Genomic DNA, 22,318 nt, shown 5'->3' with positions numbered 1-22,318 from the left:
TAATCCTCATACAAAGCACCTGTAGGCTCCCACTATAGGAATACATACTTCCGACGGGCACTGCACTAGTACTGTAGAAACCTGAACTGGCTTTAGCTGATTTGAAAACAAAGGCAAATGACTAAGTCATTATCAAAGCTGTAAACATACATCATCACAGATTACAGACCTGAATCGACTTTGATTGACCTTGTTTGCCACAGTTAGACATGCACACGCAAATTTTCTTTGGGTGCACTTACTTTAGATTTTAAGTTATATTAAAATGGTTAAGATAAATCTGCTGGCTTGCTTACATGAAGTCAATATGAGTTCCTTAAATGGCCACTTGAGGCTGGCTACAAACGACTGTCAGTCCCCATAGACCTCTTTGTTAAAATGCACAGCTTCACAGCAGGCCAGTTGAGATACATTATTCCAAATTTTGGATCCGTGTTGTCTCCAGCTAGCCATGCCTGGTAAACCACCAGGGGAGCCGCCCCAAACACCTGGCCCCTTTCAACACAAAGGAGCAGTGAAGCACTGAATACTTCCAGCATAGCACCGTGGCCTCAAACTTGGGGGTGCTGACTCTCATTACAAATGCTTCACACTCAGCCGTAAACTGTCCCAGTGCATGCTGGTCTAATGAAGTTTACCGAAACTGCAAAAAGCAGAGGCGTAATTCTGATGATCTCATACCCGACAAGATTGTCACCCTGGCATTGTGTTGAGATACCATAAACACGTCAACTGGTCAGGGAACGCCTTGGGATGGAAGACATTGCTTAGCCTGTTGTGAATTGCGAAAACAACTTCAAAGGACAAAAATAGATGGATGGATGGACTATATGGCTGAAATAAACATGTTTACAGGTTAGTATAAAAACACCCTTTCCATCTCTATAGCTAAAAGTTATTACGAACGAGGTCGTTTTGAATGACACATGGACGCCATCACAGGTTGCTAGCTGTATACCTGGGCATCATACTCCCACCTCATCTCCGCTTGCGCTCCACAACTTGACCAGTTAAAGTGGCCAAGATTTAGGCGTCTGTCAAGATGGTGACAACCAGGCCCTGCCACATTGAGCCTCAAAACAACTCTTCAGGAAACCTACAGGTACCATCACGGAGGGTTCATCCATCTTCATATTAAGGTGACGATCCAACTCAGTCAGACTTAGCTGTGAAGATGTCACTGTCTTCCCAGATCATAGTAGTTACATTGGTAAGCTCTTGGGACTGACAGAAATGAGTTACAGAAGTAATAGTGACCTTGCAATAAACTGACTTTATCTTTTAAGAATATCTGCAGCCTAGGGTTGAGATTAAGTATTGTAGAGAGGCACTCTTTTTCTCTGGATGGAGTACTCTCTACAACACTGGGCTTCGTGCCCAAGGATTGCTCAGCATTTAACAAGAAAAAAGAGAGTGAGAGAGAGAGGGAGAGAGGGAGAGAGAGAGAGAGGGAGAGAGAGAGAGAGGGAGAGAGAGCGAGAGGTGGGGAGTCATTAGGGAGGAGGGACAAATACAGTACGAGAGCGTGAGGGGTTGAAAAGGAGAGTGGTAGACCTGGAGTTCTGTATAAAGTGAGACAGAGAGCAGCAGCAGAGACAAACAACACACAAACAGAGCAAACCTGACTGCAATTCTTCTTCACAACAGACACACACACTTATAGTTCTCTCACTTTCACACAGCAGCAGCAGCAGCAGCAGCATGTTTCTCTGGAGGCTCCCTCAGGCAGTGTGTGCGCTGTTGGCGTGTGTGAGCCTAGCTCTCACCTATGAGGATAATATCGAGGTCAACTACGATGACACCTACTACAATGAAATCACAGATGGAGACACACCAGAACGTAAGTGTTAGATTGTGCGTATTTGTGTGTGTGGGCTGGAACTAAAGCTGTATCTGATTAAGAATCTCAAACGGCCGTGGCTGCAGTTTAATTAAATTCTGGAGCGTGAAACTGTTTTCTTACGGGACTGTGGGAGAGGTGAGGTCAGGACACCAATATAAATGTACAGTCTGTCATTACAGTGAAAATTCTCTGCTGGGGGAGCAACAACAGGCCACGCAATTAGTTCTTAATCTGAAAATGATGAAGCATCAATCACCAAAAATGAGCTGACTAAGGTGTGTTGTTTTTTCTATCACTATCACTGACCAGAAATTTCACGATTAGATGGCAGAGAGCAAAAAAGCACTAAGACGGAGAAGAACAAATGTGTTGCAGTTTGCATCCAGTATTACTGAACCTGCTTCACAGACTGCAGAAAAATAGCAAAGAAAGTAGGAAAGTGGAAAGTTAAGGTGGTGTCTTAAATGAATATATACAGTGATTCATTTGTATGACAATGATAATGTTGCTGCTATTCTGTGAGAAATTCCAGGTTCACATCTACGAACTGTCAAGCTCAGTTTGATTAGCTTATTGTGGACTTTCTGGACAGAGAAGAAGTCCCGCTGCAATACACAGACCATTGGCAGAGACACAGCTTGAGTGCGAGATGAGCAGCATCAGATGATATGCTGAGTCAGGACCCACACATATTACGGCATGAGTGACTGATCACTGTTTGCAGAATAACTATTATGAAATTCTTCTGTCAGCTGTTTCTGTAAGCATCAAAGTTTCCCTCTTTGGCAGAGAGAGGAAAGTGCTCAAGTGTGTACATGAAAAAGAGAAAGTGTGAGTGCTTGCACGTGTTTTTGTGTGTCCTGTAAGGCCTTTCCAGCTCGCATTTTGCATTTGTTTGTTGTTTTTAAAGCTGGCAGGAGGTGTAATTGCGGCACAGTAGTTAACAGACAGGAAACTGGGCACAGACGGCATTGTGATTAAACGTGGGTTGAGGCAGAAATTAGAGCAAACAGACGGAGTAAAACGCACACATAACGGAGAGGAAAACTGGTTATTTATGCCAGCAGAAAAAAAGTCAAGTCACGTGACTTTAGCTCAGTTTGTGTGCAGGTGTGAGAGGAAGGAGAGAGGTCAAAGGCTGCAGGGAGACACAGATCACTGCCTCTGACCCGCTCGAATCTCTGAATCTCTGAGTGGAATTTGAATAAATGAGACAGGTCATGGCACAGTTATTACATGCAGCAGACAGAAGATTTTCTTAACACTCCTGTGAGTGTCCTGTTGTTAGTCTGTTAAGTATTTTCCCCATGTATATATGGGGCATGTCCTTAAATTGCTGCTTTCAAAATAACAGTATCCCATTGAAAGTAGCAAGCATGTATTTAATCAATTCTTTTAAGAATATCTTTCTTAAAAATAAGCAGACCCAAGAAAATGGATTATGATCTGTTTATTCCCACATCCATCATAGCAGTTGTCAGACCGGCTCTTTTGGAGTGCTAAGTCAAGGGTAGCCGAGTGCATGAACCTTCTGTCTAATTTACTTTGAACACTGGGGACAGGAAGCCAAAACAAATCATGCAGCCCTGTAATAACGGCCCTCTGGGATACGTTTGCAGGTATAAACAGAGTCTGAAAGCCTCAAACGTTAAACAGAACAGTGTGTCCGATGTATATTCTCACTCCTGGATTGTTTCACCCCCCGGGTTCGTTTTATCCGCCTCTTCCTTGTCTCTACCTGCTCTCAGAAGGTCTTCCCCTTCATCTCCCTTCCGCCTTTCTCCTCGCTCACAGCAGAAATCCAGATAATCTTATGGGAACAGCTTTTGCCAGCAAATTCAGATTAAGAGCCAATTGTCTAGTTTCTCTCTGACATTATTATCTACCTCCACTATCTCTTCCTTGGCATGTGCAGCAGTCGGACCTCCCACGGAATGAAAATTTTTTTTTCTCTCTTGCAACTATGGCCTTGAAATTACTCTTCAAGCCGGAGAGATCTCAGCACATCTGAAAACCGTTATACCGACATATCCTGCACTCTCTGCAATAGCATCTGGTCTCTAACTCTGCTGAGAAAGTTTTGAACTTTAAATTCCTTTATGAAGGCCAGAATGCATAGACATGATGGCAAAGGAGTGCTGAAGGAGTAAATCCCTGACCTTTGTGGAAGAACAGTCCATCCACCTCTATCTCCTGGGATGTGCAGTGGAGAGGGTGGTGGTGGGCTCCCCGTGAGTTCATCCTCTGTTGGATAACATTTCTCTTTTCCCACCTCTTTCCCCTCTCTTTTTTTTTACCATTGCTCTTTACAGCCACGAGCTCAACCCCCTGCGGTTCCTCAGACCTGACCAAGTGGGACAAACTCTTCTCTATGCTGGAGAACAGTCAGATGAGAGAGAACATGCTGCTTCAGTATGCCGATGATATCATTAAGGTGGAGATGGGGTCGCTGCGTGGTGAATTGATGAGGTTGGTTGGAGTGAAGTAGATGAGAAATCAAGAAATCATGGTTCAATCCGTGTGTCATTAAGAGCCAGTAAAGAATGATCCACTGAGTACTTGAAGCCTACAACAAATTATTATTTTCATTACTGAATTAGTAACTTTCTTGATTAACTGATTAATGATTCCATACTGATGTCTACACATTTTAGTGCAAACCAAACATATTCTCATATGGTAACATAAATACTAAGAAAACCAGATGAAGTCTGGTGATTTTTGTCCGTCTTTCTTAATAGTTAAGCAAATAAGTCATTATCAAAATCACTGCGGATTATTTTTCTGTTACTTGCTGATTTTGGCCACATTCTGAATTGTCTTGATTGCATGGGATTACAGTTTTTTTTTTTAAACTGGTCCTTTGTCAGGTTCATAGCTCAGTATGGTGGCTCCTGTGGGGCTGCTGTGGAGACAGCTGGAAGACGGATGGCCTTGCAGTTAGAGGGTCGCCTCAGAGAAACTCTGGAACGCCTCAAACTTGGAGATCTGTCTTCTGCTGCTGGGAATTCCGTCGGGAATTCCAATCACCTGGAGACGCTGCTGCAGCATCTCCTCTCCGCAGCACGAACACAAGCGTCCCGACTCACCAAGCTGGAGACCAGCTGCCTCAGCAGCCCAGGAGCTGGGATGGCAACGAATTCCAAGACGGGATTTCAGCTACCAGGGGGTGGAGGGGCCGAGCCCAGGGCGCAAGAGGTCACATCGCGGGAGGATGTGCTGGCTGCACTGCACGAGACGAGGATGAAGCTGGAGGAGGTGCAGAGGTATTCGAGACAAAGATACTTGCCTGCAGGTAAGATTTTAATCTCAGCATCAGCAATTTGTCTTTACCTGTTTTCTTGTCTTTCTATTTGCATTCATCGATCTCAACTGCGCCACCTAAGCATTTTCCCACTTTCAGTTTTTTTCCTGTGCTTGACACATTCAGGTCAGGCTTCAAGTGAAAAAAATGTCACCCCCCAGCTTGTGTTAGTCCTAAATACCTTTTCCACCTCATCTGTCTGTCTCCAGGCGTGTTGCCCTCCTCAAGTAACAAACTATCATTTTCCTTTGACTTACTAACAATGGTCTCTAGTTGAAACAGTCAAGTCAAAGAAGATTTAGCAGTTGCCTGTATAATGCCTCTTCTACCTGACATTTAGCTGAAGCTAGTTGTATTGACATATACTTAATGTTTTTGCTATAAAACCACCACACTATACTTACTGTTTCTAGATGTTTAAAACAACAATAGAATAGAATAATAGCTTTAAAATAGGGATACACAAGCACCGGCAGCATTCCTACTGGACCATGAAGGCTTGTGGATGCATGTGGTTCCGGTTAACAGAGTTACTGGTTTACCGTCCAACCCTGAAACAAACACTGACTAATAACCATGTAAGTTTTGAGATTAAGTGACTAAGTTTGAGTCAGTAAACTCGGACGAAGGCACCAGCCGTGTCAGTAAGACATCTCTATTATCTTTCATTTCCTGGAGAAAACAAAACAAAACAGGATAAGCTGTAATATGTTACTCATCTCATGCATGCATTAAAACACACACCTGTAGGTCTGGCCTACACATAGAGCAGAGGGAGGTGTAATCATTAGCCAGTCGCCACAAAACCCACACCAAAGCACCCTGGGAAAGTAGAACCAGATGGAAGCCATCATGAACACACACACACATACTCAGCATGTTCAAAATGTCTTTTTTCTCCATTATTTTCTGAGTGGCAGGAACCTGAGACGAATGTAACATCAATATTTTGGGTTCTCCAGTTTTAGTGAGTAGGGAGTGTGTCTGCTCACTGGAAGGAGAGGGGGAGGGCCAGCAGAGAGGATAATGGAGAGAATGGGAGAGATGGATTCAGTGTGTGTAATGTTTGTAGACACACATGCACTCCAGGCTTTTATACACTAACTCCAACAGAGCTCAAAATGCATTTACATTACATTATGTAATGGCCTCACTCAGACGTACCACACAGAGTTTCTCTCTGTTTTACTGTATGTACCATTAGAGTTACCAATAAAACCAAGGGAGTGTTTTTGACAGTCTGAATGATTAAAAGATAGAAGAAGAACAAAAAATATATGAAATACCATAACTGCAAACGGCAAACAGCAAAACAACCCAATGAACCAGATGACATGGGGGGGTGTATGAGTGTTTGAGTTGGTTTAAAAAATCAAGTTCTCATCACCTGACCATAAACTGAACTTCGCCTGCGTCTCATTCAATCAGACTTCTACACTCAATGCTGCCACCTAAATTTTAAAAATCCATTCGGTGTGGGGAGATCGTGCCATATTAAGTGGCTTTTTAAAAATGGAGCAGTAGCAGAAGTTCAGAAACTTGAGCTAACTGCAAATGAATCTTCAAGATATTTTTCTCAGTAGAACTCACAAAATCTGCTCTAGAGTCTCCACATCAACCCTCATTTAATATGGAGTCCCCCAAGGCTGTATTTTAGGCACAGTTTTTTCCTAACCTTTCAACAACAACAAAAAATCTTCTATGTTATGTTGATGACACCCACATTTACCTCTCAATAAAGCATGCACCTTAAATGAACAACTCTATGCAAGCTTTTACTTCTGTACTAAAAATCATCTTGCCTAGTTTTTGTATATCATAATGCATATGTTCTTGCATTTCTTTACTTACATCCTGTTACTTATTAAATCTTATTCTTTGAAAACTTTAAGAGTTATTTTTGTTACATCAGCTTTGACAATTTCATTGGTCTTTTTCACCATGTCTGTGAAGTTTTTTTTGGATCAGTTGTGTTGTGTCATATAGACAGAATATTATTTGACTTATGCTAAAGGTCATGTAAATTACTGGTGTCAGTAGCCCTGAATTTGATCAATGTACTTCATATTTTTTCACTTACTAATGCTGAGAGTACTTGCTGTAATCCAATTTGCTCTCATTCAAAGCCTTGAACCTTCTGTGACAACTGTGAGATTTTCTTTATTTTCTTTAAAATCATTAAGTAGTAACAGGCAGGTCTTGTGTCAAATATCTTTAATACCAGTAAAAGTTAAAAAGAATGTGCCTGCCATAAGCCTTCATAATGGACATACTGATCACTCCCAACTCCTAATGAAATGAACACTATCACATCTTCTTGTTGCATAGGTTGTGAAACGGCCCTCCTCTTCCCAATGCGATCCCGCCGAATCTACACCTCTGTCATACCAGATATCTCTCTCTCCACGTCCTCCTTCACCGTCTGCATGTGGATGAAACCGACCACCCTCTCAAACAAAACCGTGCTGTTCTCCTACGGAAACCGCCGCAACCCATACGAGATCCAGCTGCTGCTCAGCCAAACGTCTGCGCTCTTCACCATCGGAGGAGAGGCCCACCTGGTGGAGGCGAAGGGTGTCGTGCAGCCAGGGCAGTGGATCCACTTGTGCGGGGCTTGGTCTTCTGAGCAGGGCCTGGCATCCTTGTATGCTGATGGTAAAAAGGTGGCCTTCACACCCGGAGTGGCAGAGGGACATGTCCTACCTGGCGGAGGCTCACTCCAGCTGGGACAGGAAAGAAACGGCTGCTGCCCTGTGTCTTCAAGTAGCGGGAGTGGCATGGCAGGGTTTGAGGAAGGGTTTGATCCCAAGCTGGCCTTCGCCGGGAAAATGACAGGGGTGAACATGTGGGATAAGGTGCTATCGGAGGAGGTGATTTCCCAGCTGGCTTTGCGGGAAGGCCAGGGCTGTGAGCAGAGGGGGAACATGATAGCATGGGGTGTGACGGAGATGGTTCCGCACGGAGGGGTCCATTTCATCTATTGATTCATACTCTTTCATCAGCGTCATCATAATCATCATAAATCTCTGTGATAAGTTTTCATGCAACAACTGAAGAAACAACCACTTTTATCGTCTTTGTTCCTTGTAAATATTCTGTGTTCTAAAGACTGCCTTTTTATTCATCATCTTCGTTGTTATGATCACAAATGCTGCAATGAACTCTACTGAACACATTCAAAAGAGAGAAAGTCAATGCTGTGAGAGACTGAAGTTAATTTTTCTAACAGAACCTTTTGAACTGAGGCCACACCGCACACACACACATGCTTACACTGACGTACATTCAGCTTTGAAAACGTGCATCGTAGCAGGAAACGTGCTGCAAGCAGAATTCACCAAAGACTTTAATTAGAGTGCAAGAAAGACAAAGAGCCTATTGTCAAAGCGAACAAGTTCTGAGCCAGTAAACATCACCAGACAGCCACACAGGAGAGGTGAATAAGAGGTCACGGGCAATTACAGGAGATTATCTAGTCCAATTATGTATTTTTAAGAGCAATAATAATAATAATAATGCGTTCCTTGCCATGCCATCCACTCCCATAGCAGCCGAAAGCAAAGGTACTAATGTGTTAATAATGTGCAGAACAACTTATGATGTATGAAAAACTTGTGTGACTGAAAACTGCTGTACTTGCTTTCATCTTAAGCATGGCTGACTAGTAACTCTAGAAACTATTTTAGCTTGTTATTATTTTTATTCTAATTTTCCTGAATTTGTGAATTTTCTTATTTTTATTTTTTTCGGAAGACATTTCTAAATGTGTACTCATCAAAGTGTTAAAGTGTTTACATTCATACGAGTTATATAATTCCTGTTCTGCTTTCTGTAGTTCTCATTTTATTGTAGGGTAATGTTTGTGTCTTTATTTTTTTTGATACCTTATACAATAATAAGAATAAAAGTGTTTTGCTGTGTGAGATTGATATTGTTGCTGAAATGTGATAAAAGAAAGTGATGTTTACACAGTCTTTTATTAAATAAGTTGTCATGTATCATACTGTAAATTGATCTTGTGAAAAGGTTAAACTGAATGTATTATGTACATAAATATATTTTGCATTACATGACTGGATGAATGGAGAGTGAGGGATGAATAAATATTTCAAGTTAAATATAAATGCTTTTCTGTCATTTCAAATGGTATGCAGAGTGTATTTAACTATCTAAGTCCCTTCATAGCTTGTAGACAGACTCGTTAAATAGACTGCACTTATGTGGCACTTTACAACTACCGTTCATTAAAATGCCCATTCATTAATAGCAGAGCTGCTACGATGCAGAATGCTGGTCTTATCATCAAGAGCAACTTGTTGTCTTGCTCATGAACAACTTGCCTCTGATAATCACCTTCTGAACCTGCTGTGATTGCTGTCTTTCACTTAATTAGGAAAGATTTTTCTGAGATGTAATTTAAAGTGACGCTCTTGAGCATTTCAGGTGGATTTGGCGACACGTGTGGTTACTGGTGGCAACAGCACAGAACTCTGGGGGTGACAAAATAAAGTTTTAATAAAGAATTCATGCAGCAATTGGGCACTTGCCATCATTCTGTGAGCAACTGTGATCTGATTTTAAGCGGCACATGGAATAAGTCTGCGAACAACAGGGAACGGTGAGACGTTGAAAAGGTGGAGGTGTGCATGCTGCAGCTCTTCATCTAAACGCTCACTACTGGTTTCAGTACTCCCTACAATACTTCAGAATGATCCACTGTCATAAAAGCCAAGAGTTATTCTTGTCTAGATTTGGAAATACAAGTCTGATGAAACTTGATAATAAGTAATAAATGATAATAGTAATAATAAAAGTCAACTCAATTCACCAATTAAATGCTTTTAATTTGAAGCTTCTGTGAACCGATCTGCTACCATCTGGTTAGTATTTATTATTATTATTATTATTATTATTTGTTATTAGCACTTAAAACAGCATTTATTTTTTTGTCCTTGGACTGTTGCCATAGACACCTATTGTGTAATAATGATAATATATAAATGATATAATGTGGCGGCTGTGGATTAGTTGGTAGAGCAGGTTGTTCATGAACTAGAGGGTCCGATATGGACCACATTGAGCAAGACACTGGACCTCAAGATGCTGGCAATGCTCGGCACTGGTGTGTGAATGTGTGTGTGCTTGTGTGAACGAGTCGGGCAGATGTGTCATCGTGACTGTAAAGTGCTTTGAGTAACAATAGGTAGAAAAACTCTATAAATACAAGACCATTTATCATTTTAGCAGTACAGTACACAGCGCCATGCATAGCCATTGTGTTACCTCATTTGGTAAAAGATAGTTTTAACAATTACATTTATTTAATTGAAAATCTTATAGACTACCTTTTTAGGAATTACAGAAAAGAATACACCTGATGTGGCAAACGTGTTTAAGGGCACATGGGAAACTTATTGTTTGGAAACACAAGCATGGTGCGTATGTGTGAATCACATGTAAAGTCCGATAAGCACATGTGGGGGGGGGGTTACATGTGAAATCCACACATATTCCCATGTGAAACCTATCACCTTACATATGAGAAGGTGATTTAAGGCACGTCAGTGTCCCTTAGTTAAGAAACATTTCAAGTTTTCGTTTATGTTTTTGGTAGACTATAGTATAATCTTTTGTTGATTAAGATGCGCTGACAATGGCACTAAAAGTACTTCTAAATCTGTAAGGAAACAGCATGCAGGGTTTTTGCCGCTGACATATGCTTGCAGTTTAGTGTGGCACATGCATATATGGAACCATTTGTGAAATATGGGCCCACAGGTTTCTCCTGCAGCGACAACCTCTGCTTAGACTCCAACTGTTTCTGTAACTGTGGCCATTTACGAAATGGAAACATCAACTTTCGCACTCACTCCGTCCCAACCACCCCCCCACACTCTTCTCGGACTGCCATCTCTTCACGTCACAAATCAAAGTACAGTAACTACATATGTTTGGCAACAGTGGAGCCAAGGTAAACATATAACTTTGAAAATGTCACATTCCACACTTCACTGTTAACTAAAGATCAGGTTTTACTTTAAGATGGAAGGAACTCTTGGCTCTGAAACCCCACAGGGCCACAGCAAGCCCATATGCTGTGAGAGTGTTCGCGAGACATCTGATAATGGCCGAGTCATGCTATAAAACCTTCACACTGTATCCTGCTGTTGGTTTCCTGTAACACACACACACACACACACACACACAAGCTCATAAATCTCCCTACACAATGAATGGACAGAAAAAAATACAACAAAGCACAAAACATTGCAAAGACATTTACGGATGTGTTGCTTTCCAAAAAAAAAAATGTAAGTAAAACTAAGAAAGATGTTTATGTGGCAAGCCTTGGAAGCCATCCGTCCTGAAAACCATCATCACCCTCTCCCTTTTCAGAATATGGTGTACAGGTCCAGGCTTGTTAAAAAGGTAACATGAGGTTGAAATGGTCAGAGTACTGTAGCTCAAATAAAAACCTGAAACTGCCCATGCTGCATTAAAAACTACCCAAGGAAACATAAATCTGAAGTTGCTATATTAAAGCCTTCCAGCAAGACTTTCATCCTTTCTCCACTCTGTGTGGCATATTCCAGATTTAATATTATAGCCTATCAGTTGATCAACCCCTGTCAAGCTGGATCAGCCCCTATTCCATCTTTTTTTCAACCTTTATTTCTCTTCTCTTTGTTCTGCTTAGCTCACCACAAAGGTCAGGCTCCACGGTGTATTACTGTACTCAAGTGTCTAGTAGTGTGAAATTATTAGATGACTTTGGGGGTCTCATAAATCTATTGGAAAAGAATTTCTGGGTCATATTTTTGAAACACACATCATTAGTGCACGTCCCCTGTGTATTCACTAAGAAACTTGATACACATGTGGAGACGTTAAATGAAACACATTAAAATGACATGGTGATAAAACCATGCGGGACTTCTTTGTTAACTTCTACTGTGTTGAACGAATGAGTTTGACTGCGGTGTGACACTCACTGAGGGCCAGCAAGGCAACGAGTCAGAACCCAAGTTGTTATTTCGTACTTGATCATGGATCAGTAAGTCTGAAGAAAACATTGGACTGCTAACCACGGCAAAATATGTGTAAACTATTTTTATTCAAGGAAAAAAAGTCACATCAGGACAAAGGCGGGCTTAGAAACATCTCTCTTTGAGTCCTTATAAGGTATGTCTTCCATAACGAAAAAGGAAGTGAGCTGTGCAGTAAAATATTCACTTGAAGCATGGAGTTGAATTTATTACTGATCTCTATCTGGAGGTCGAAGCCAAATGTGAGCAAACAAGTGGTGGTGAGGTGCAACAACAAACCATATCAAGTTGAGTGTAATAGCTTGTCAGATTGGTAAATCGGTTTTAAGATTTATCCATCCATCCATCCTTACATTTTCGTTCATTCATCTGAAGTCGGGTTGTGGTACCAGCAGGCTAGGCAAAGTATTACATGACGTCCCTCTCTCTGGGAAAGTTTTCTATTTCCTCATGAGGGATCCCAGGCCACATGAGCTATATAATCCTTCCAGCCAATTCTGCGTCTACACTGGGGGTCTCCTTCCTGCTGGCCATGCCTTGTAAACCTGCACAGGGAGGCACCCAGGAGGCCTCCTTACCAGATGCCCAAACCAACGAAGCTGGCTGCCTTCAACACGATGGAGCAACATCTGTACTCCAAGCTCAACCTATGTCTAAGGCTGCTAAGATTTTGAGCCCCAGTCCCCAGCCCCAGCCCCCAGCCCCAGGCCGACTGGAGCCTTTCTGTGCAGAGTTTGCATGTTCTCCCTGTGTCTGTGTGGGTTCTCTCCAGGTACTCCAGCTTCCTCCCACCGTCCAAAGACATGCTTGTTAGGTTAACTGGTGATTCTAAATTGGCCGTAGGTGTGACTGTGAGTGTGAATGGTTGTCTGTTTCTCTGTGTTAGCCCTGCAATAGACTGGAGACCTGTGTATTTTTGTACTTCTTTACTGGCTTTGCTCCACAGGGTAACTCAGGCATGCAAACTGGTCAGGGGTCAAAAAGGTGAGAAGAGTGCGCGAAGAGGGAAATGGCCGCGACCCCCCCCCCCCCCCCCCGCTTGGTAAACAGAGATTTACAAAGACAACAGACTACAAATTCACTAATTTATACCAAAAAAAAAAACTTTTGAGCCATTGAGCCTGAACAGCTCAATGGCTGCCTTTCCTCGGGCCTGAAGGGCATATTTCACTGTCTGAATGGAGTTGAATGTGCCAATTTTCATGTTTCCACTTCTTCCGTCAATAATCTCATTCATGAGACTGAACGAGGATTCAACTCTGGGGCCGTGAAAAACAGAGAGATTTCCGGCGTCTGAACGTCTTCTTTTGCTTCTCCCTTGTCGAAGACTGAATTAATGAATTGCTATAACGTACTGCGGTATTGATCGGTGACGTGCATAGCGCTTGCAAGTGGCGGGTAAAGTCTGTGCATGTTTAATAAACACATAGGGGCTAAGCATGGGGCTCTGACAACACATTTCAATATGTGTTCGCGTCTGTAAATAAAGTCAGCGGTTATATATACCGTATTTCCTCTAATACAGGCCCGGGCCTTTATTTTACTCAAGCACATCGCGGTCCAGGCCTTTATTGGAAGGAGGCCAGAATTAGAGGCAGGCCTTAATTTCTATTTGAGCAAAACGAACTACGAGTAGAATTAATAAAAACAAGATTTTGTGTATATTTGAACCTATAAAATACTAGGTTCATTTATTGAAAACGTACAGTTACCATAACATGGTATGCATACAGAACATTAACAACAAATGAGCGGCGCGACGCGGTCGGAGCGCACTGAGGACAGTGAGTCCGCTGCCGGTCGGCAGTCGCGCCGGGAGCGAGTGGGCCCCGTCCCTCCCCGCACGGAGAGAGGGCGCAGTGAGCACTGATTCCACGACCCCAGGGAAGCGGTGAGGTGAGATGCGGGGGGTCGCTGTAAAGCTCGCGGCCGGAGCCGACGAGCCACCTTCGTCCCGAGCACTTACAGGCCGCGCACCGCCACGGAGGAAATGCGCCCGGCGGGGGCCGGCCGACGCCGGGGAGAGGTCCCGCTGAGGGGATCCTCCCACACCGTGCCGCCGAAACCCTGACCCGCCGAGATGGTTCTAATAATAGCCCCGGCCGCTATTAGAGACCAGCCTTTATTTACCTCCGCTGACAGCGAGACCGGCCAATGTTGGAGACCCGGCCGCTAATGGAATACAGGCCAATATTAGAGGATTTACGGTATATAGAACATTATATTATTATATTATTAAAATATATTAAAATAAAAGTCAACGAGTAGGCTACCCCCCCCCAAAAAATATTTTCTCCTCGGATTTGCACGAATCACATAAGTCACCCAATTTGGATTGAAAACGGCGAATTTCGCCGAAAGGTGAGGAGTTTGCATGCCTGGTAACTGATGATCAAAAACTAAAAGCAGCAATTTTCTCAAAGGAATCCACCAAGTCCTAATAGTTAGCTGATGAGGCGTGATGACAGAAATGTGACTTTTCAAACTTTCAAATGAAAGTCTTGGAAAGTCATTCAAGTCAGAAAAAAGAGGATTGTTGTTCTCTTATTGGCAGGAACTTCTTGGCATCTCTCAAAGTGCCAAGTGTCTTCCACTGATTATCTAAGCCCAAAATCTGGCAAGCCTCACCTGTAAAATGAACCAGACAGCAAAGAGCTTAGCTGTTTCATGTGCTGAGCTGCTGGCAGGAAAATGTGCTTGGTGGGAGCTTCAAGCGCCGGGCATGGTGGGCACCTCACTCTGGCACCGTGTGAGGTGATCAGCCTCATGCAATGAGTGAGTGCGTATGTGAGAGGTTAGTTCAGCATGTTCCATGAAATTCACATAGAAAATCACAACGGCACGTGTAAATACATGTACGTACTGTGCACTCTATTCACTGAAACCCTCCCTCGTGTTAATAGACCTTGTTTGCGTGAGAGTGCAGGTGTGCGTCGGCCTCGGGGGTAAACAGATCTCCATCAGACAGCGCTAACTGCCCTTTTACTACACTAATGAGCTCGAACAGCGTCTGTGTTGAAAAAAGGGGTTAAAAGGGCCAGAAAGTATGTTCCTGGGGATCGACAAGAGGTCAGTGGTTAAAGACAGCCAAGGCTCAGTTACACTTTCTGACCTGAGCTGCAAAGAAGGGAAGTTGAAGAAAGCAGTGATCAGATCAGTGCCTGAGGACAATGTCATCTTACACGCCTGGACGAATGTCAGAGTCCTTTTTTATCACATTAGTTCTGCTTTTAGAGGATACATGCACTTCCTCGCACACTGCAGCTTCACTGTTTGTTTGGTCAATGGAAGAAATATTTGCTTTTCTTCCGTTATGTGGAATTGGATCCTGATATATGTGTGATAAGTGAACAAAAGTTGCATCGGTTTAGAATAGGGTGACACAGGTGGAAATAGCAGAGTTGCAAATCAAGGAAAGTGTTTATGTAGCACCCACACAGAAAAAAAACAAGACGGACTGAGCAAGACAAAACAACAACTGTCCTTTTCTCCTCACCATACATGAATTTCCATCACACATCAAAGCTCCATCAGGGAAACAATGATTTTTAACAGCTGCTATTTACCATCTTGCTACAACTGCACATTACAGCAGTAATTCCTTTTTCCATTCGAGTAAAACAGTTGATCCCATTGTTTCAGGTCTGCTACCATCCCTCCAAGTATGCACTAATTAAACAAGCCAAACCCATATGTCAACTTTCAGCAACAGCATAAAGGTCTTGTTAGCAAAGTTAATTCTTAAGCATCTGCGCCTCTCTTTCCCTTTAAAGTGTCAGAAAGAACACACCCACGCGCACGCAGTGTGTCTTCCTGCTGCAGCTGAAGCTAAGCGGAGGAGAGTAGATCCTTTCTTGTGTGTATGGGTATCCTACCTCCCAGCACACTGACTGCTATGGCCTCCGTGTGTTCAGCCAGCAGGTCAGCTTTGGCTATGGCAGCCAGGGAGAGATAACTGGACATGTTCCTGCTCAGCTCCCTGTTCCCTCTCTGCAGGAACCGCACCGCCACCGGGACAGCCAGCACCATGACCGAAGGACAGCTGTAGTTCTGGGACACAAGAAGAGTTGAAGACACAAATGTTGTCATATGTTCAGGAGAAGACAGAGGAATTTGAACTATTGAACTATTTCTTTGTGTATTTCAAACAGTGGGGATTGAAATGACTCATGTTGGAGTTGGAAGTGGAGTTTTTTTGTGTTTGTCCGGCCTCTGAAAGAGGTAAATAAAGAAATGCATTTTGGTCCAACTGTTGTAGACAGGTCCTCACTTAGTATTGTTAGCACTAAACAGTATGCCCTAAAAATATCCATGCATCAAATATATTCAGTGACATTGAAACAATAAGCAACAGTCATAAGTACCACCTTCTTCAAGTAATAAAAAAAGTGCCAGAGACATGAATAAATCTCTAAAACATACTTAAATTGCTGGCATATAGCGTGTGGAACAAGGAACCGTAGCACAGGAGGTTGCATTGAAGTAAAAGGTGCCACCACATGCAGAAGTTTGTTCTCTGCACATTTACAGAATGAAGAGGGAGGAACGGGATCTGAAATGCACTAGCACCCTCCACAGGACAGTCTCACACAAGTTGTATGTCCTCTACACATCTTGATGCTATATTTGATACTTGGGTACCCACATCTGTCACATCTGATTCCACTGTCTGTTTCAGAATATCAAAAGTGCTTTTCGGTGTGACAGTCACCATCTGTGTTTTAGTCACTCCGTCTCTCTTTCATACCTTCATTCTGCCACATGATGGCAGTGCAGATACTGCATTCAGAAAATGTTCTACCATATAGCACCTGTCAGTCTACATCTACCATTCAGTTCACACAAAAAAAAAATCATTTTAATACACAAGAATCGTTATAGTCTGTGTTGTTACTTATCCTCTGAGCTATTTTAGGTTGCATGCTGTTCCGTCTTTATTGGCGGGGAGCGAGGTAAACACACAGTGTACACAAGGATGGCTATAGGCAGTTGGTTTGCATGGTAAGTCATTTATTTGCCTCCTCGCTGGATCCTCATGCATGCATCTACAGATTTATTCATCTTTCATCTCGCGCTTTCATCTTATTAGGCAGAGGCCCTTTAATGTTCGACTCAGCACAGATCAAATAGAACTCAAAACGCCATCACAGGCAGAACATTTCTGTTCACGTATGTGTGTGCGTGTGCATGTGTTGCGCCGAAGCAGCGAGCTCATGAAAACTCTTCTTCCTTCCTAAGCTGTTGCTTACGTCTCTCCTACCCCCCTGTGGGACTTTCAGAGGAAGGGTAAGACAAGTGTTTGTGCATCTGTAGATTCAAGATGACAGGGAGGCAAAGAGATCAGAGATAAGGGTAGACGGGGGTAAGAGAGGGTATTAAAAGAATGAGAGAGATGTAGAAAATAGAAATCAAGGGAGAAACACACAGATATATAGAGAGAAGAGCTCCCAGAAATGGCAGTCAGAGCTGTCGGAAGTTTCAGTGTCACCTGTGTGTATGTGTGTGACTGTGGATATGTGCACTTCATGAAGGATCGGCCTCGTTACAGCGCTATTAGCCACATTCCTATTCCCAAAGAAACAGACAGAGGAGGAGAGAGCGAGAGAGCGTGAAGGATGGAGGGCCTGTGCTTTTAAGCCTTTTAGCTGTGGACGTCTGATAGGGAAAGAAGGCAAGATTTAAAGTTAAACTTTCAAGTCCTTTTGGAAGTGATAACATAAAGTATGTTAGCTCTCTGAGCAAAAATCCACCATTGGAAATCATGTATCATTGGTCTTTATCTTCACTGTGGCATTTTATGGTGATTCCTTGTGCACATTTTTTTGACTGCCTCTCTTTTCCCACATTTCCTGTTTTCTGTTGATGCTTTAGAGTATTCAGTGATTATAGCATTTGATTTGCCTATTAGAGGCAGTATTAAGAAAAAAGATTCCACCAATCAATAAAAGGTCATAGACGAGCAAAGTGCATTGTGTATTTTTGTGCTGGTTAGGTCGATGGATTCCCAAACTAGTGGTCGTGACCATTCCAAGTGGATGCATAAATCTGACGGGACGCAAGAAGATACATTTTAAAGAAAAACTTAAATAATTAAGTGTTACTTCAATGATAATTGTTCGATTTTTCCACTGAGAAAATTGATGTTTTTGCCTGCAATGTTGCCACTTTAGCTGTTAAAATATCTCAACACTTCCTCTACCACTTTATCAACATACACCCCAGGGTTTGCGTGGCATTAAAGTGATGTCATCATTGTCAGATGGTTTATTCTTGCTCTTCCTTTGTGTATTTCCTCCATCAGTTAACTCTACAGATAACATGAAGGATATGATTTTCTGCAGCCTTGCTCTGATGATGTGCGCTCATACTTCTGCAAAAACATCTGTCAATGAGACCCTTTCATAGTCTGGGCAATCCTCATTTTACTGACGGCAGAAAACAAATGACATGTTTATCATGTTTGACATGTTGCTGAAAAATCTAAGTACCACGAGTGCATGTAATTTTCCAAGTGTTGACAGTCATATGAAAAGGTATGTACTCAGCTACTCAGCTTGCTTCAGGTAAAACAAATACAACACTAGAAAGCACTGGCATGTACCAAGTGGCAATCTTCCAGTTCCTTGATTGTCCACTTGAGGTTGGCTCCAAAAGTTAGTCAGTCCCCATAGACCTCCTTCACAGCAGAGATAAAATGTGTTTACAGCCTGCTACAAAAACACTTTCGGTCTCGATACCTAATTTCCCCATTCATGAAAACTATACAAAGCAGAATTTATATGCAACTCAACAATTTAAATTATACTGAGGCTTAAAGTTATGCATAATCTAGGGCATGGTCGTTTTGAGAGACAGGTTAGTGTTAGTGTCGCCACAGATTCCTAGCTGTCTACATCGATGACACCCAACCGTTTCATCACCAGAAATGCTACACCACTTGCAACTGTTTTAATTTGTTGGGATTTAGGTGGAACTAGGCCCTACCAAGGTAGGGGACATCCAATGTACCCTACGCTAAGAATCCTATGACTACCCAGTATGTGGTAAGTGTGTGTGTGTGTGTGTGTGTGTGTACCTGCAGGATACAGCTGGTGATGTCAGAGGCTATCTTGGCGTGCGGCGTGTCCTCTGTGTTTTCACCTTGCGGGGTGAGGTTATGTTCCAGGCACGACTCCCATAGCCCCACCAGCGCCGTGCTGTGTCGCTCAATAGAGCCAGTCTCCCTTATGGCTGTGGTGATGCGTGTGATGCAAATCTCCACCACAGCCTGGTCGTTGTCATTGGTCAAATAGTCCTGTCAGCCAGCAGACAGCAGCAGGTTGCAATGATAAGTTAAGGACAAAGAACATGAATTATGCATGATATGATTAATTAAAACTCACATGTGCATTAATTTTTGCATAGATATCTTCTGCGCCTGGGTGTGTGTGGGTCTAAAATATGCCTACTTACCGGGGAGCAGGAGATGGCCTTGATCTGGTCCAGAGCTTGAGACAGGCAGTCCTCGATCTCTGTGTCCTCCAGAGAGAACAAATCTCCTGCTCTGGACAGATCCCGCTGACCCAGCACCTGGCTAAACAACTGGTGCATCCTGGTCCTGGTTTGGGAGTCCTCGCAGACCAGGCTGGGACGGCTGCTGTGCAGTTTAAGGTCCCTCAATTGATAATGAGCCAATCCCCATAATGACCCAGGAAAGTTTTGAACTTTTGCAACTTTTCACCTCTTTGTGTTCACATCTTTTGCACTGTGATTCACAAACAATAGAAAGCAAAACTTTCTGAAAAGCAGTCAGGTTAAAACGATTTTAGGTTCCTAGGAACACAGCAGCTTGTCGAAATGCTTAGACGTCATTGATGTTGTGATGCATCATTGATTTTATATCTTTTGTTAAAATCCTCTTCAATGCACTTCAGAATCAGGTAGGTTGGACGAGGCTGGACCACTTTGACCCAATGTTTTTATGGGTCTGCCTGAGGTCTGTTACCGTGGAGACCAGTCATATTCTGGAGATGGCACCCTTTCCACAGAGATCTGAAAGAGAGAGGGGAGAATGAGGGAAAGATTCGATTAAATATAATGATGAAATGACGGGATAGTCATTCTGACTACAAAATATTCTGGTAAGAAAGAGCTTGGAGCAGCCGAGCCTGAGAAAATCAAATCTGAGCAAGTAAGAGAAGCCACAGAGTATTAAATGGGGATTTTTTTTGGATTGTTTGGTGTCAAGAAACAGAGCATGTTTCAATATGTCCTGCAAATGCATTTATTGGGGCCGCATGGGGAGCTAACATGTGTAGACAGGGTATAGCTAGGTATCTCAGAATGAATTTAACAAGCATCATCAAGTATGCTGCTGTTCCAACAACAAAGTTACCATAGTGTGTCCTCCGGTTTGTACTTCACAGTTGAACTTGTCAAGTTCAACCCACAGACTAACAGGAGTGGATGTTTGTCAGTAAAGGGAGCGTTTCTGTGTTTGTGCACCTTCTTCCCCAGAATTAGATAAAAAGATTGAGGCCACTCTCATATCTGTCTGTTAAATATGAATTTAATAACAGAAGACACATAGCTTAGCTTAGCTTAGCTTAGTTTAGCTTAGCTTAACATACACCCTGGAAACAGGGGTAGACAGCTTGCCTGGCTGTGTCCAAGTCAACAGAATCCAGCCATAAAGCCATGGCTATGATGCTGTTTTCTTGTCTTTAAGCTAAGCTAAGCTAATGGGCCTGCGACAGTGGCTTCATATTTAACACACAAAGATTAGACATAATCTTCTCGTCAAACACTCAGCCACAAAGTAAATAAGCATATTTCCCAAAATGCAAAACTATTTCCTGTCGTATTTTACTTCCAAACAGGCTTCATGTCAAAATTACATTCACCAATGATACTTGAAGGTATGTTTGTATTGGAAATGTCTTCTCTCCCTCAGTTTTCTCTCAGGCTGCTCTCTTTTCACAAATGCAGCAGGAGTAAGTTAATATGTGATGATGTGATCTGAATGACTCCTTGGTAATATGTGACAGATCTGCTACAAAACCGTACATACCTTTCATGCACACACTCACACCCCCCCCCCCCCCCCCCCCCCACACACACACACACAAATGCATGCGTAAAACAGTCATTACATAACCCATTTCTTACACGTTGACTGTGCTTTATCATCACACACAGTCGGAGTATAATATCCATCATCACAAGAACCATTACGACTGATGGAAACAAACGTAATGGTTGACTGAGTACATACAGTCACTGTCCATAAAGTGTTATGAATGGACTTAAAGTTGTGGGAGTTCAGAATAACCGTGTTAACCATTTACTTGTTAGTATCTCTGTTCCTGTTAGCCTCAATTAAACATTAAAGCACTGACACTACGAGGTGCACCGGAAGGGCAGAAGACTACACACAAACACACACACACACACACAAAGACAAACGTGCACATACTTGGTTCTAAAAGTATGACATATCTTTTACACATCTATCCTTCCATTGCAGGTGGAAAGTAACTAAGTCTCTCTATACTCCACTATATTTATTCGGCAGCTTTAGTTAATTTAAGGATAAAGATTTTACACATTGGAACATTCTAAAATACAGCACAGTGTTAAAGATTAAAACAGTGGTTTGCAACCAGTTTGGCTTCTGATATCTAACAAAAGCAGAGTGTATGTATTTTTCTAACAGCTCCAGCAATTTCCCATTTAAACTTCTCTCAAGGTTTAATATCAGTAAAAACTGATTTGTCCATCAAATCCACTTTTCTTCTTTCCTGTCCCATCAATCAGCTGCTGTCACTGTGTACTGTATATAAAATGGTGAGTGAAGTAGTTCAGACTAGCTCCACCTCCAGCAGCTACAACAGCAACTTAAACACTGATGCTTCAGTATCAATAATCTAATGTATAATTTAGTATAATTTATTCATTCATTCATCTTCTGTAACCGCTTGTCCTGTGAAGGGTTGCGGGGGGGCTGGAGCCTATCCCAGCTGTCATCGGGCGAGAGGCGGTGTACACCCTGGACAGGTCTCCAGTCTATCACAGGGCTAACACAGAGAGACATACAACCATTCACACTCACATGCACACCTACCTACCAATTTAGACTCACCAGTG

General features: G+C 42.6%; 2 protein-coding genes across 4 annotated transcripts in view; one reads left to right on the top strand and one right to left on the bottom strand.

Moving 5' to 3' along the window:
* The window catches only part of veph1 (ventricular zone expressed PH domain-containing 1), a 70,994-nt gene extending 50,175 nt beyond the window's left edge, over positions 1 to 20,819 (bottom strand). For all 3 annotated transcript variants that reach the window (XM_084558665.1, XM_084558666.1, XM_084558667.1), the window contains exons 1-3: positions 19,646 to 20,819; positions 19,269 to 19,487; positions 16,069 to 16,243 (exon numbers count right to left, since the gene is read on the bottom strand). In XM_084558665.1, the coding sequence (XP_084414791.1) occupies positions 16,069 to 16,243; positions 19,269 to 19,487; positions 19,646 to 19,783 (532 nt within the window). In that variant the 5' untranslated portion in view covers positions 19,784 to 20,819. The remainder of the gene's footprint in view (positions 1 to 16,068; positions 16,244 to 19,268; positions 19,488 to 19,645) is intronic.
* ptx3a (pentraxin 3, long a) lies at positions 1,326 to 9,271 on the top strand. Its single transcript, XM_084559223.1, has 4 exons — positions 1,326 to 1,840; positions 4,156 to 4,312; positions 4,714 to 5,138; positions 7,476 to 9,271. Exons 1-4 carry the CDS (start codon positions 1,702 to 1,704, stop codon positions 8,129 to 8,131), a joined length of 1,377 nt encoding a protein of 458 aa, XP_084415349.1. The 5' UTR covers positions 1,326 to 1,701; the 3' UTR covers positions 8,132 to 9,271.
* Positions 20,820 to 22,318: the final 1,499 nt, after the last annotated feature.

This window comes from Chelon labrosus, assembly GCF_963514085.1.
Source record: "Chelon labrosus genome assembly, chromosome: 13".
Classification (NCBI taxonomy): Eukaryota; Metazoa; Chordata; class Actinopteri; order Mugiliformes; family Mugilidae; genus Chelon; species Chelon labrosus.
This window is presented reverse-complemented; position numbering and strand designations above follow the sequence as displayed.

What these genes read in the sequence shown, in the direction of transcription:
- ptx3a (XM_084559223.1), top strand. Translation starts at nt 1,702, where the DNA reads ATGTTTCTCTGGAGGCTCCCTCAGGCAGTGTGTGCGCTGTTGGCGTGT. An exon ending in CTGCGTGGTGAATTGATGAG is followed by an intron (nt 4,313 to 4,713) that starts GTTGGTTGGAGT and finishes GTCCTTTGTCAG; the next exon opens with GTTCATAGCTCAGTATGGTG. An exon ending in ACAAAGATACTTGCCTGCAG is followed by an intron (nt 5,139 to 7,475) that starts GTAAGATTTTAA and finishes CTTGTTGCATAG; the next exon opens with GTTGTGAAACGGCCCTCCTC.